The sequence below is a fragment of the Haemaphysalis longicornis genome, unplaced genomic scaffold (genome assembly GCF_048455015.1).
Source record: "Haemaphysalis longicornis isolate Haplotype H1 unplaced genomic scaffold, Haemaphysalis longicornis Haplotype H1 scaffold_7, whole genome shotgun sequence".
Lineage (NCBI taxonomy): Eukaryota > Metazoa > Arthropoda > Arachnida > Ixodida > Ixodidae > Haemaphysalis > Haemaphysalis longicornis.
Window position 1 is genome coordinate 165,962,122 of NW_027526422.1, and position 16,057 is coordinate 165,978,178.

General features: G+C 45.7%; 2 protein-coding genes across 3 annotated transcripts; one reads left to right on the plus strand and one right to left on the minus strand.

Annotated features, from left to right (window-relative positions):
• Window positions 1-531: 531 nt before the first annotated feature.
• LOC144145446 (uncharacterized) lies at window positions 532-8,667 on the minus strand. Of its 2 annotated transcripts, none has more exons than XM_077677069.1 (2): window positions 8,575-8,667; window positions 532-910 (listed from the first exon to the last, which is right to left on the minus strand). In XM_077677069.1, exons 1-2 carry the CDS (start codon window positions 8,635-8,637, stop codon window positions 557-559), a joined length of 417 nt encoding a protein of 138 aa, XP_077533195.1. In that variant the 5' UTR covers window positions 8,638-8,667; the 3' UTR covers window positions 532-556. The 2 variants fall into 2 exon arrangements, with proteins under 2 accessions (XP_077533195.1, XP_077533196.1); XM_077677070.1 differs by lacking the exon at window positions 8,575-8,667 and adding an exon at window positions 2,949-3,037.
• LOC144145447 (uncharacterized) lies at window positions 6,473-13,991 on the plus strand. Its single transcript, XM_077677071.1, has 3 exons — window positions 6,473-6,515; window positions 10,523-10,919; window positions 13,898-13,991. Exons 1-2 carry the CDS (start codon window positions 6,504-6,506, stop codon window positions 10,883-10,885), a joined length of 375 nt encoding a protein of 124 aa, XP_077533197.1. The 5' UTR covers window positions 6,473-6,503; the 3' UTR covers window positions 10,886-10,919; window positions 13,898-13,991.
• Window positions 13,992-16,057: the final 2,066 nt, after the last annotated feature.

The following is a 16,057-nucleotide window of genomic DNA, read 5'->3' on the forward strand; positions in this document are numbered from 1 at the left end:
CGCCGAAGCTACACCTGGCCCTTGAGACGCACCGCCGATGAGTGCTTTAGAGTAATTTATACCACCTGGCGATCTTTACCCTGCGTCAAAATCTCCGCCGGAAAGCATCCCAAAAAAAAAAAAAGAAATCCCCAAACAGGTTACCTGCTCGAGGTGCATACTTTTCAACACCTAAAATATGTTTTAATTTTGTTGCACAAAACAATGTTGAGTCAAATATATCTTACCTGAATCTACAAAGAACAACAGCATTACTGATTTTACTCCCAGTTTCTCTGGCCCAAAATTCCAAAGTGGATTTCTACGTCGTACTCTCGTCAATTAAATGTGACTGTAAAGGCAGAGAGAAACGCTGACACGTCTTCAGAAGACAGTTTCTAAAGTATCTCCGCACCGCTAACCAGTTAATGGAATGACCGTTACAAAATGCTGAGCCTCATAACGTGAACTCACAAGCCACAGAAGTCAGTTTTCTGTTCGCTTCAGTGCTAGAGGCGAAGCGCACGCGCTAGAAGGTTTAGAACTCACATAGCCCTCTTCAAGCCACCGGCGCAGCTTATCCCTTGTGGCCGTAGCCTCCGTAACCGAGGCCATATCCGCCGTAGCCTCCGAGGCCGTATCCGCCGTAGCCGAGGCCTCCGCCGACGCCTCCGAGCCCGCTGTGGGCCACGATGGCTCCCCCAGGGTGCACCTTGCGCACGTGGTGCACCGTGTTGACCAGGAAAGAGGGGCCGGCCACAGCCTTCCCGAACCCAGGGCCTCCCCGTAGCAACACCACGCTGCTGCCCACTCCCAGCCCACCGCCGTAGCCGCCGTAGCCCAGGCCACCTCCGTAGCCCACTCCGTAGCCTCCAACACCTCCGGCGGTAGCGCACGCCAGCACAGCCGAACCGACGAGGGCGAGGATAACCTGGTAGAGTGAAACCAAAGCATTTGCACGGTTTAAATTCCCATACCCATTGTGCAAGTTTCACTGAGCAATTGCCGAAGCCGGGTTGAGGAAAACGGTCAGCTATGAATTGAGCTGAACATGGCGATGACTTGTGAGAGCAAATGGGGAATGTTTGTGTGATACGCGGCCATTCTTGGTATTTCTAAATTTGCAGAACATAGAAGCGTGACCTGCAGAGGAGGATCACTACAAGCGAAGGGAAGTGTGGCGAAAAAATTCTGAAGGGCTCGTGAGAAACTTATTGCGTACTGGATGGAAAGCGGAGACGCTGCTAAACATATTCCATCGCCCACACGAGCACTAGTGGACTTAGATCTTTAAGGCGAGAAAAAAAGGTTGGTGTTTCGAGTAGGGGGTATTTGTTACTAGGGGGTATTTGTTACATGAAGTTTTGTCTATAGGCGTTACTTGTTAGGAAGGTTCGAAAGCTTCCATGCAAGGCTCTGCACACCTAAGATGCCGAAGTTTTTTGCGCAATATTTCATTCACATAGCTTAATAAAACACCACGAGTCACATTTAAAGGGGAAAACTGAGGTATGTACCTCTAGGGCGGCTATACTCGTCGGGAAGTTGCGAAGAACTGTGACATTTCAGGATTTATCAGTCTATGCTACATCAAAGCCGAAATAGAGTTCATTTTGAATATTTTGTTTTGCTTGCGTTGTTCGAAAAGTTACAACTCTTTAATTGATGTTTTCTACATCACCGGTGGCCATAGACACGGTTTGGACTTTGCAAATGGAATGTATACATCCCATTTCGCTTTTAAATGTTTGATGTGTTGCATCATACCCCTAATCAGGCAGGTACATAAAGGGCTCACATCGTCGCTTGCTTCGCCGGCGGCCGGAACAAAGGCTTGCCTTATCTTAAGTTGTGAACCAAAAATTTGCATTGTATATGAAGGAATCATTTGAGAGCAGCACATTCAGGATCGCATTCTGTTGGCACTATGTGGTGCACCAGCTAATGCGGCTGTTGCACACTACCGGCAGGAGGTGGTTTCCGAAAGCGTGGCAGTTATTTTGGCTTCCGGTGAAAGATCTTAAGACTCATGAAAAGTACGTCAAGACTTTCAAATTTTAAGCCCTGTGGCAGAGCGACGTTGACGGTTAAAAAAATACCAAACCCAAAATTTCCCCCATTCCACAATGGATGTTTCAACGAACGTTTCTGTGCCTCACTGATTGCGTTCGACGTCGCGCCGAAACTCACTGCAGGAAGGCCAACTTTGCGCAATTAGTTTCACAAAACCATGGTGATCACAAGCGAAGGCACATCAAGCGCCGCAGGAAAAACACGCTTCCCGTAGTCTGACTTGAACCAGGGTCCTTCACAGTAGAAAGCAAACATCTATCCGGTCGCGCCAGTATGACACGGTCGAATCTGTCTGGATTTTGGACTTTGACTTTGACTCTGGTTGCGTGCTAGAAATCTTAGCATATTAACGACATTTCTGTTAAAATAGGAGCTTCTATTTTAACAATCAGTACTCTAAATTAATGAGCACCGCATGACAACCAAACAGGTTCCCCTTGTGTTTTTGACGGCCCACATTCCCAGCGATCACGCCCAAAAAACAGACCATTCCACAGCCTGGTAGAGGTTAACGAGCGGAGCAACATACCACGTCCAGGAAGAATTCACACTGAAAGCAAATATTTTGAAGTACTTTGAAGAACGCCGCATGAATTTTGGGTATTCCGTCGTGAAAACTTAAAACCAGCTCATTTACGGCTAACCTTGTATGTCTCTGTAGCCTGGTAGAACATTCGCCTAATGCAGACACTCCGCACAAAGCAAGCTGCCAGGTTCAATAACAGCTGTGTGGAAGTTACTTGATCAAGACTTTTATGCATAATTATCATACAGCTTTTGAAGAACTGTGATTACTCCGAAAGCTGAATCTGCTGATGTGACGAAATTTGGCCAACGAATATGTTTTGAGCAAAAAACAGCCACCGTAGGAGAATCGTGCCACGAAAAATCCTTACCAGGGAGTTCATGGTTGTTAACGTTGGTCGCTAAATCCCAAGGAGACTCTGCACTTTTTCTTCACCCCCACTAGGTCCTTTTATACCCGAGCACTCCATTCCGGCGGCATGGAGTCGGCGCGTTACGTCGACAAATTCTTATTGGCTTACGCGCTGCGACACCTTTTCTTTTCTCTTGTCCCACAGACATACTTCCGCGCCTTTTTATGTTCCGCGTTTTGGAGTACGCAACATGGGCGGTGCACGGATTAGTGCTATTCCAGAGTAAGCACAACTGCCGACCGCACGAATTCCAGGAACGGCAAGTAGCAGATCGGGATCGGAAGGCATGCCTAAATACCCGGAAACCGAATTTCTTTTGTTTTGTTTTGGTCTTTCATTCCGGACTGTTTGCACGCTTCGCTAATTTCGGAGACAATATCCGTGGGATTGGTTTTTTTTTCCGCTGCCTGAAACAAAGTGTACAAAGCGACAGCTTTCCGACGTCGGATTTCTATTATTTCATTTCGGCGGGTTTCGCAGAATATTTGAGCAGCCTGTTTTGCGAAGCCCCTTCCATGAATCATCCCACATTTCACAGTTTGTAACACACTTGCGCTAAGTTTGATTAAAAGCGGAGCGACAGGGCCACGCGAGCATGGGACAGCGTGATGTTATGACTAACGTCAAGCTTCGAGTTCACCGTTGTCAACCGGTATACCCACCTCGACCTAGAATAAGTGTGGCGTTGCTTGGTAAATTGGCAGCAACAACTTCAAGGCTACCTAACGTTCCGCCTAAATTTAGGATGTTAGCCCTAACGTGATGCTTTAGATTACGACGTAGTGAATCAGCAACCGTTGGAAAAAGTAATTGTGGTTTCGTACGTTAATCTTCGGGTACCGGTTTACATCGCAAGACTCAAAGGCAAACATTAGGTCTAGTCCTGCGCATACAAGGCAGCTGGCGCGTGCTGTTATTCCAGCCGAGTGCTGCATACCTGCCGGCATGTGGGTATTGTCTGGAATCCCGTAAACAGTATTCACAGGTTGACGCATAGTAGTCCTACCCTCGTCCAGTAATTCACTTATCCTACAGGGCACCGTACTGCGACCTATTTTATTCTCACTCTGCCTAAATGATCTTCAACTTTGCTTTAATAACACGAAAACAATAATCTACACTGACAAAATAATGTTAATAATTTCGGGTAGGGACATCACGTGAGTAGAGTCCTCTGCAAATGAAGAATTGAGCAACTTAACGGATCGGTTCTGTGATAATTGACTAGCCTAAACGTATCCCGAACTACATATATTGATTTTCATTCTCGAACAAACACATCTAAGAAAATATACCTAAAATTATCAACATCGACAGTTTTCAGAAATTGAATTCTACTTTTATCTTGGTGTAAATTTGGAAAAAGGAATGCATTTTTTCAGCCCATATGAATAAAATTTTTTCACACCGAGAAAATACAGTTTTACTTTATATCGAGCCCCTAACATTTTGTTCTACAAGCAATAAAGGCTGTATTTCAGCACCTTTCGATGTCATGTAACTCACAGTATAGAGTCGTGGTGCTATACTTAGCAATCCTATCTAGACACCGCCATAACATAACATTACAAGAAAGCGCTGTAAGTATTGTCTCTTTTTTTAATCGTACAGAGCACTTTGATCCAAAATTTAAAAGATAGGTATTATGCCGTTCTTAGTTGCCAGAAACTGCGAAACTGCCTATATTAGCTAAGAAATACTGCAGAATAAATACGCTCTGCCAAATGAGTTATTCATGACCCAACTTAGGGCAACAAGACGCCAGACAACGGGAACAGCAACATTACACCTGTGAACAAACGCACAATGAACTATACTGGAACGAAAATAAGAACCGCCTCCCCGTCACTCTAAAGCAGAGAAATAATTTTTTTTGGCCTTAAAAACGTAATTCGGAGAAAATAAACCTCTCACATTGTTACAATCAATCACTCATCTCCTGTAAATATTTCAGCCTGTTTCTGTAAATGTATGCGTGCTAATTGCCTATGTAGGCATTGTGTGAGCCTAATTGTTTTCCACCTTTTGGGGTGCGCAACCATTTTTACGTAAATCGTGTACATTTATGTTCTTTGACCTGAGCTAGTGTTTATGTATTAACGAACTGCATGTGCCAACTTCTAGCAACTTTGCTATGGGCCCGGATGTTTCGACACTGAAGTTTTCACTGCATGAATGCGTGAAATAAAATATTTGAATTAAACATACTCCCTTTGTTGGCGCAGGGGCTCATCACCTATCTCTGAATAAACGTTGCTGTCAACAAATCTGTGTTTCTAAGCAAAGTAACGCTGACGCTTTTATTAGTTTTTCTTAAACTTTCCGACGGAGCTATTTGCGAGATAGGCTATCTGCAGTGGCGTATGCACGATTTCATTGCTGGGGTAATGTCAAAAATGGAAAGGGAAACTATGAATAGAGAAAATGGGGTAAAACAACAACAGAATAAGAAAAATACGAAGCCGAGGCAAGAAATTTTTTTTCAGATTAGTAGTAAAGGCTTCGGGACGCTGCCACTATCTACATAGCTTTCTGGTGACTTTTCTTCTTTTTTCATCCAATGAAAACTCAAAATAGCTGATATTCATGCTGAGAGCATACATCGAAGCCACATATACGTAGGTGGGGACACCAAGAGATTGAACTATTTCCGGTAGTTTCTGGTAACTGGCAAAGTTAGTGGCGTCGCCTTCCCCCCTCCTACCCATGTAAAAATTTCTGGGAAACAAAGAGGGGAAGCGGCTGCGGCCCCCTCCGCCCCACCCTTCCCTGCTTACGCCAGTGGTTGACCGGATCGCGGCTGACTTCTAAGGACAGCACTTTCCTCTGGGCGAGCGGCGCTTTGAATTCCGCTCCGTATTACGCCCCGAAACTAATCCGCTTTCACCGCAGTCGTTCTGCCATTGTGTCGACGGGGAAAGGAGCTGTTAAAAGCCCGCCTCGCTTAGACCAAAGCCTGTAAAAAGGAGAACATGCAAGCATTTACAAACGAAAGAACAAACAACAACAAAGAAATACCACTTCGAAGACACTTGCTGGAAGTCTCACGAACAGAGGAGGAAGTGGCTTTGATTCCTGATAATGTCACTACCATTACCAAAGCGTACTAAAAACCTGGAATCCGAGCTGCTGGCTAAGCCTTATTGCGTGCCTTACAGCTCGACCAAACGCTCGCAACGTTTTGCATAAGCTCTTGTAAGCAATGGAACGAAAAATTCTGCTTCTCTAAAGCAAAACAAAAACTCCCGCTGAAAGTATGTTCCGGAACATAAGAAAACGACTTTCCTCAGCTCGGAAAACTCGAGCGAGAGAAATGACAAGAACAAAAGCACGAAACAACAAGACTTCCACCCTGTAGCTCTGGTGCACCACGTGACGGCGTAACCACACCTATGAATAGGAAAGAGAGAAAAAGAATGAAAGGGAAACCAGAATGGCCTGTTATAAAAAGGCCCTCCCAGACAACTGAACAACATCAGGCCTCTTGCAACTGCCGCACAAAGCACCGACATCATGCACTACCTGGTAAGGCTTCTCTGAGCGTATTTGCATTGCTGTCAAGCCGGTACTTCTATAACCTTAAGATCGCACATTAGCGACTTCGTAGTGCCCTAACTTGTTGCCCTTAACACCGTGCCTCGTAGCGATATCCGGCTCAGTGTCGGTGTCGGCCTCAAAAAAGCCTATAAGACAGAGTACAAGTTTGGTGCATTACGAAGACTGTTTCGCCCCGATACATTGATACATATTTTATCGGTAACTTAGAATATATATATATTGAGAGGCAATGACCGGAGGGTTGAACGACGACGTTTATTCGGCGAGGGGTAGCCTAGCCAGAAGAGAGTAAATCACGATGATCATGGCACGTAAGAAAAGATCCACGATGTGATGGTGATGATGATGACGGCGAAACGTGAACGTGATGTTGACCAGTCACAATACTGAAAGTTCGCGGTTTGACGAAGCCTGTAGGATTTTGCGCTCCCACTAGATCTATGTATGTATGTGTATATATATATATAAAACGAAATTATTTATATGAATAACTGGCTACTCCCCAGCCACTTTGCGGCGGTTTCTCTATGACGTCGCAGAAAGCAGCCTACCTCAGCCACCGTCAAGAACCCTGACTGGGTGATTGTAGCGGGGCCTCTAGCTCTGTTTCGTCGTATCACTTCAACGCTCACGTGCAGCTAAAAAACTGATATCTGCGTTCTTAATCCTTGCCCATGTTACGTCACTCCTTCTAATATTACGTCACTAGAGATTGAAATTGATAGTTTTTTATTATCGCTTGGGTTTTTCTGCGGGGGTTAGAAACGTTTTTCGTCTACGAAGAACTTTGGGTTGTCAAAGCCTAGTTCTTTCAAATAAAATAAAGTTGTATTAAGCCCTCATGGTTTCTTCAAAACTTGGTAACATTATAGACGTGGCCGCGCACATCAATCGATTTACAGCTTACAAGCAATCCCCCCCCCTTAAATTTTCTAGTGGCACGCTTGATTTGCCTCTTTGTACTGGGTTTTGAATCTTGCACATTATCCCCAAGAAACAAATTCGAGTAGTAATGACTGATCTACCGTGATTTAGGAGAACATCACGGTACCCCGCAGCAGCCGTTGAAGATATTCTGTATGTTTATGTCTCAGCAACAAAATGGCCTTCACCCAAAGCTTCATCGCCGATGGCCCCGTACTTGTCTCCTTACACGATCAAGCGTCAAAGGGGAAGCGGTGAAGGTACGACGCTTGTATAATTAAAGATCCACGACGCGCACGCAGGGAAGAAGTTCATAGTGTTTCTGGAACCCTATCAAATGTAGCTATGTTCTGAGAGAGAACCTAATAATGCATAACGCTGTTCAATGTTGAAGTTCATAATTTATTGTGCCATGGACTGCGTGGGACGCATACTGCAAGCGACTGGATAAAAAAATTGGACGCTGATTGCACTAGTGGTGCAAGGCTGTAGAAACAGCACAGCAGGGGCTCCTCTCCCATCATGGAGAACTTGCCGCTGAAAGTTGCCGCTAAAAGTTCGCCATGACTGGTAGGCCCGGGTCCTTTGTCCGCAGCCTTTCACATCTCTCCCAAAGTAGACCGAGTTACCACGCGCTAGAACCCCCGGCAACCCGCTTCGTGAACTCGGCGTCTGTGCTTCCAACTTCGGGCGGGGACGCATGTGTACTGGCGAGGAGAACAGCGCGCGAGAGATCACGCCACGAACGCTGGGCAGAGTTTTCTCGAAGGACGCCGGGCGCTCCTCACGAGGCGCACGCTGTCGTACGTTCGGTATTTTTCTTGGTATTTTTCGCGAGTTCCTCAGGTGGTGCAAGCCAACGCGCAAGCAACGCGCTCTTCACGAAGCGCACGGGCGCTCCGCTGGACTGTGTTTTCTGCATGGTAACGCTCCACGGCGGAAACAAAACCGTAAACAGCTCTGCTGTAAAAGTGTTAGGACGGAATCGCCTAATGAACCCCAGATAGATCTAACGACATTAATAATTTCTTCATGTCTTTGTGTTGGCTATTCCGTCAAAAGAAACATGAACAGTAACAGCCATGATGTAGATTACGCCCACCTTTCGCCTGACAGCCGCAAGGTCCCCCCTCGTTGCTTTAGCCGCAGGAGAACACTCTTTCATAGTTCCGTGCAGCGTTGACCGAAAACATTTTCACTCTTTCGTTGTGGGGCCGGAAGCTCCCCCGAAATATATTGTTATCTGCGGCCCCAGAAGCACTGAGTGATTTGGTAGCCACGCGCGCAGCCGACATCTTTTCCACTTAACGCTTTTCTTCTGTTGCAATTTTTGTAACACGGCTATCACATGAGTTTACTGCCCCACAAGAAATGAAGGCGGGCGATAACTGCGACATTGCTGGAGTGAACGTCGCTCAAGCAGACCAACAATGCCGAGGATTTAAAAAACACTGGCATAGAAAAATATCTTTTCAGCTATAGTTTCTAATCTATCTGGTGTGCGTAGAGCAGTAATATATGGGTCGGGCGTTTCGTCAATACCTAACCCGAGGATGGAACGCCCTCACTTACCCCTCTTTTAAAACTGTTAAATGTTGAATAACTACAAAAAAAAACATTACATGGGCAATTTAAGGTTTTTGCGCGCTTTTTTTTTCTCTCAGGAAGGCGCCATTCCAAATGGTGAATTCAAAGTACTGGCTCTAACATTTATAAAACAGATTTGGTTCAGTGCTTCCAGATGATCGGTACTGTTCAAAATGTTACCACTTCTTTAGCGGTTAATTTGCTGTAACATTCGCATGGAAGTGTTGGCTAAGCGTTTAAAAAATAAAATTAGAAAGAACCAATGATTTTTACTAAAAAAATGGTCAAACTTGCCAAACAAGGCATATCTAGTGACAAGCTTGCTTTGACGCCGCTTGGAAGTTACACACTGCTTAAGCGGCAGAAAACTGGCACCATTTCTGGTAATACAATAGCATTTCGGTTCATGTGCCAAAGTTATCCTGGAAAGCAAAAGGTTAAAACAACAAACCATTTCTGGGACAAATGCCCGAGTAACCGAGATTTCGGCGCACGTTACAGATCCCTAGGTGGCCAAAATTAATCCGGGGCCCTCCACTAGGGCGCGCCTCATCGCATGTGTAGCGTGGGCGCGTTAAACCCCAGAATCACTCAAGCGTTTCCGAAAGGCCTCAAGCCGATGATGGAAAATCAGTTTTACATACTGTAAATCGCCGTTCGAGCGAACTGCGATGGCTATGGAGCCACCAATAATGCCTTGTCGGTTTGTCAGTTAATTGTGAGTGGCCAGAGGGCGGATTAGAACAAACCCTGACACTGACATCATCCTTTTGTAGTAATAAAAGCTGATTCGAAAGGAGTTTCAAAGCTGGTTCCCACAAACGGCAGACGGCGGAAAAGATTGTACGGCGGAAACAGACGAGGACGATGTGGGCACAAATTCGATTAGGCTTTAAAATCCTTTCCAACGAACTTAATTATCCTAACACAGATTTCAGTACTTAGACGAGATATTTTTCTGTTTCTTCCTCGAGCCATTGCTGCTTGGCCGATGCCTTGATTTGTTATGCGCCATTGCGAATGGAACAACAACAACATGCACGGACGTGGACATATGCGAGCGCAAGTGAGGGATGGGTTCATTACATCTGTTAGTGATGTGCTTACATCCTGTACGTAGTTCAATCGTCTAATGCATCCACCAGGACTTGCAAGCTCACCCGCTGCTGTCGTTTTGAGGTGCGCTAGATCTGTAGGCTAGATCACTCTTTCTTTCTGTAGCTGTAATAATAGAGCCTTGCTTCTATCTTTAAAACATTTGCAGATATACACACGGCGCTATATTACTGTTGCATTTGTCACGGCTCAGCAGCTAAGTGGCACACACTTTTAATACCAAACTCACGCGACTTTTCTTAATTCCTCTGGTGCCTAGCTTAACTTAAAAAAATCGGCTTCGTTAAGCCCGATAGCGCGATTATGGTATCTTATTTAGTCTTTCTTTTTGCCCCATCCAATTGAAGCCAATCCTCGCCCTCGTCGGTTCGGCTGTGTTGGCGTGCGCCATCGCTGGAGGCGTTGGAGGCTACGGCGGATACGGACTCGGCTACGGAGGTGGCCTGGGCTACGGCGGCTACGGCGGCGGGCTAGGAGTGGGCAGCAGCGTGGTGTTGCTGCGAGGAGGCCCAGGGTTCGGGAAGGCTGTGGCCGGCCCCTCTTTCCTGATCAACACGGTGCATCACGTAAACAAGGTGCACCCTGGGGGAGCCATCGTGGCCCACAGCGGACTCGGAGGCGTCGGCGGAGGCCTCGGCTACGGAGGATACGGTCTCGGAGGGTACGGCGGATACGGCCTCGGCTACGGAGGCTACGGCCACAAGGGATAAGCTGCAGCTGCGCCGGTCACTTGAAGACGGCTATGTGAGTCATCAATTTATTGGGTCGTGCGTATCGCAGCAATATCTGTAGAATACTTATGCGAGTAGACAAAGGATTTCTGTAGCTCTAGCGTGTATGTTCGACGTTGTGTGGCTTTGCATTACATAACGGTCATTCGCGCAAGTCGTAACGGTGTGGGCAGCGGAAGATGGTGCTTTCATAATTATATACTGCAAACGTAACTTAGATCTCACTCGCCTTTTGCGTTCCATCGGCTTAGCCGTAACTGGTTGCAGCAGTAAACGTGTGCCTTAATTGGTATTGATGGGTTTTGTCATCCTGATTTTGAGCACTTCGTTCAGACAAAATAAAATTGATTACGGAGCTTCTGTATGAATAGACATTATTTTCGTTGAACACTTTTTTGGTGTAACGGCTTATAAACGTCCATTTTAAATATTGTATAGACTCCAGGGGGAGGGAATAGCTCCTTATAATGATTTTTTTCATCGCATATTCTGTTAATCCCCGAGAACAAAGGGTACTATTGGTGTTCTTAGCCTTCAATTGTAGATGTCCTAAGAGCATTTCCTCCGAATGAGCCCTCCACTCTAGTAATCAATTATTTGTTGTACTCAGTAAGTATGACGCATGTGAATAGGGGTTTGAGCTGCTTCGGGCAAGGTTATTTAAATGCAAATACTACACTTATTCCCTACAAACATCATTCGGTCAGCTTGCGAGCTGGCAATTTTTATTGTACGCATACCATAATGAATTGGCGTATTCATGGGAGGTTGTGGCCGTTACTACACCAGGGTGGCCAATCCTGCTCTGGTGAGGGAGTGCATTACCGGCAATGGTCGCCGGGGTCAGGCCGCACCCCAAGACCCTTTGTGCAATTCCATCAATACACGGATTTTTTTTAATCCGGTGGGAATTGTCCGGCACCGGGATTCGTCCTTCTGCACGCGAGGCGGGTGTTCTACCTCTGCGCCATCGCTGCATCACTGCATCGCTGCATCGCTGCAACTGCATCGCGGCTGAACACAGAACCGAGATAATTGGAGAATAATGGGAGAGGCCTTTGCCCTGCAGTGGGCGTAGATAGGCTGGTGATGATGATGATGATGACCATAATGAAAACAATTTTTTTCATTAACTTCATTCATTGATTACGAGGCTTTACGCGTCGACGCAACGCAGGCGATGAGGTGCACCGTAAAGGCGGGCTCCGGATAAATTTTTACTACCTGAGGATCTTTAACGTGCAAAAAACCTCGACTGCCGGGGCGTTTTCGCTTTTCTGCTCCATTAGAAAAGCGGCTGCAGCGGCCGGGAATTTGGTCTCAGCAGCACAACACCTTGGCCACTGAGCCACCGTGGCGAGCAAAGCAGTTTTTTGAACAGCTGCGGGTAGTTGACACTTTTGAGTGCGGATGGTAGAGCAGTGTAGTCATGAAAAATTCAGGTTGAAAATGCAAACCACCTCTAGGCGATGGGTGTGAACTAGTTTCCCTGACAAGGAGAAGTGCAGGGGACCAGTGTGAATAAATTTCCATGATATGAAGGCCACGCCGTCGAGGGATAAGCGTTCTGCGGTCACTGTAGAGAAGGAGACTCTGGTTCAAAGTTTGGTGCTCTGCACTACCAGAGAGCGTTCATGATTTGCGTAGCATTGGAATACATTCGCTACTAGTTTTGACTTAGCATGTCGCCATGACCTTTACAATCCTGATCCCAAAATGCCTGCAGAGAGCTCACGATATCAGTGGAATGTGGCTCCTTGGAGAAGGAAAATTAGTTTCTGCGTTACTTCAGAGAGTTCACAGAGATTTCTTCAGAGAGTCCACAACAAAGGATGGAAGGCAACAGCACGGTCGCTAATACCGGCGGCCATATGCTTGCCATGGAACCCATCTGTCCAATCCAGCATTTGCTTCTAAAACGATTTCAGCGGGTTGTTCAAGAATGTTATGGCCATTGTGAAATACTCCCATATAGTATTATAGCTTCGACTGCACTTCAAACGGGTGCCAGGTCAGTGTTAATGCGATTAAAATTTGGGGAAGGTGGAACTGACCACCCGCTGACCCCTTCGCTGCCTTCACCTTACTGCCTCATCCCCCCCTAAAAAAATTGTTCGTGTTTTATATTGTTACGAGGATAAAAGAAGAGAGAATTAGGGATGAAGTAGGGATGATTCTAATATTTAGAAACAGCAGCAGTAAAATGCGTTGAACATTGTCTTGTGAGGCCTATACGGAAGTGGATAGAGGAGTATGGGAGCATACGACTAACTGTGCAAGCAGCAAAGGTGAAGCCCCACTCAGAGCTGTGTATATCTTTGGTATCGGTCCGCGGCCGCATCCACCCTCTGTACGGCTCCCCCATCGCAGGTCGACGCTTGTCACGACTGGCCTTCAGGTTATCGCGTTCCCGAAGTAGGCCATTCCCGTTGCGTGTAACTCCTCCGGCACATTAGTATCACATTCTTGTGGCACTGGTTCATAGGTGCCTCTGACCCTTAAAGAACCGCGTGGTAGAGGTTTGTGAGAGGCAAGAGCGACTTAACATTCGACTCAACGCGGACACAATCGTGGTTGCGCTACATCAAAATTTGCCTAACTCTTCTTCTAACGGGCGGTGCAATCACAAAGTACACCTTGGGGTGATACTAAAAGTAATTCAGGAGTTGCTCAACTAATTTCCTCCGCATATACGTGACGCCTCTGGCTAGAACCTCTTTACGCCGTTTCTTCAAGTTCTTCCGGGTTAACAAGCCGGTTTGTACACGTCGTTTGCTTAGTAAGCGCGACCTTCTTAGCCACACTTCTGACTATAGGTCACGTGGTCAGCGCAGAGACGCCAGATATATGTGTTTTGCTTGCAAGAGGTTGAATGATTAAAATAGGGGATCGCGCTCCAGCACAGTGTACAAAAGAGGGCTTGGTTTTCTCACTCCTTGTATTGCTCTAATGGAGCTTTACAGCGATTTTTCTATTCCTATTTCTTTTCAGGTCGCAAACAGCAAATTACGGAGCATGACTGCATGAAAGAAGATGCGAGAAAGATGTCTGTAACAAATTCAATGTAAATAAAATGTTCGCAACAATGAATGCATACTCATTTTTCACGTCCGAGTCTTCGCGCTCTACAACGAACTTCGCGAGGAAAATGCGAACAGCCAACACAGCTATGAAAAAAAATGGAAACAATTTTGTTCAAGAAATGTGATGAGCAACAAAGCGGTAACGAAGTGTATTAGTTATCGGAATAATCACACAGTCGCATGAGGAAAGAAAATAAGCCCCTCGCATAACGATGGATTCTGTATTACAGATCTGCCCATATACCTAAACATAATCCAGAGAGTGACGCCAATAACCCAGTAGCCATCGAAACCGTGCCGCTGTGTTACGAAATGACACTTTTACGGAATGGAAATTCAAATACAACTGTAAAACGACGTATTTACATTGTTTAAGCCTTCTTTCTTTACAGTGTGGCTTCAACAAGGCGCGGAATTCTTATGTGATAGCCTTCCCATATATTTTTATTTATTTATTTATTTATTTATTTATTTATTTATTTATTTATTTATTTATTTATTTATTTATTTATTTATTTATTTATTTATTTATTTGTTTATTTATTTATTTATTTATTTATCATATACTGCGAACCATTAAAGGTCCAAGCAGGAAAGTTAGAGCAAGTTCGAAGGTAAAACAAAGGTACAACAAAGTTACAACAAAATTGTTACTAGGATACATCAAATGTAAGAAAAACATAGAAATCACCATCAAATTTTACTCGTTTTTATACGGCTGAGTACAGCCACTGCAACCCAACCCGTAAGCTTTCCGAGGGCGCGTCAAGTAACCGGCGCGATGTTCACTGCTGCTGAAATTGGCTACCTGGCATCGAGAGCGCCTGCGCAGCCCTCTGGATCAATTATTCAGTGCTTTTATTTTGAGCCTAAGTACAGAATATTTGCAAGACGAGCTTGGAGCCACAGGCAAGGGCTTGTTTTGCGTCAAAAATTAGAAATGCATGACTTTTCAACGAAAAGGTCACCGACAGCGGGCTAGTGTTCGAAGCCTGTAGCGGAATGGTCCGGCTGCCTTGCGCCTATTAAACCGAGGAATTCAACACCACGTGTCGAAACTGCGGTTTCGCCAACGAAACGTCGTTCCACATTGCTTCTTTGGGCTCCAGTTCCCGATGCTGCGGCCTCCCCTAACGGGTGGCGCTCGGTGTCCGCGTACAGGTAAACCAACCTACCTGGCCGGCGGTAAAGACAGCAACGAGACAGTTGCAACACTGGTGGCGCAATTGTGCTACACCTACTTCATCCGCAATCCCAAAAGTGCCGCTGCTGGAGTAGAACTCGGCTTCAATAAAACATTTTGTCAGATGCGGGAACCGTGTTGATTGATTAGTGGGGTTTAACGCGCTGAAGCAACGCATGCGATGTGGCGCGCGGTATAGTGGAGGGCTCCGGATTAATTTTCACCACCTTGGGGTTGTTTAACGTGCGCTGAAATCTCGTACACGCGGGCGTTTTCGCTTTTTGTCTCCATCAGAAATGCGGCCGCAGCGGCCGGGAATCGAACCTGCGACCTCGTGCTCAGGAGCGCAACGCCTTAGCTACTGAGCCACCGCGGCGGGTCGTTTTCTGTCGCAAAAACCAAGCATCTATGAATTTTTTGATAAAGAAACAGGGAAATTATCACTTAAGTAATGATTTTCTGCCTTGCATTTGCCTAATGTCTTGTTCTTGTTCAACAATTTTGGGAAGCATGGACATTGACACCAGTCTTACACGTTTATATTTGGCTGCGGGTAGATAAGACGATTGCGCAACTTTGGTTCCACTTTGGCCGGGTAGCTGAATCGAGTCACAGACAGACAGACAGGCAGACGTACATACAGACAGACCAAAATTTCTGCCTTTAAGTAGCCCAAGAAAAACTCTCGTCTTTAAAATGCCGTTGCTAGGATTGCGCTGGTTATAACACAATACGGACTAAAAAGAACACATTTACTCGACGCATATACTGCCCACTAACAACTGTTTATTAAAACTCAAATAACAACATTTATACACAACAAGAGAAAACAAAATATGAGAAAAAGACGAGATGGCAAAGAAGAGATGGCAAGTGACGATTGGT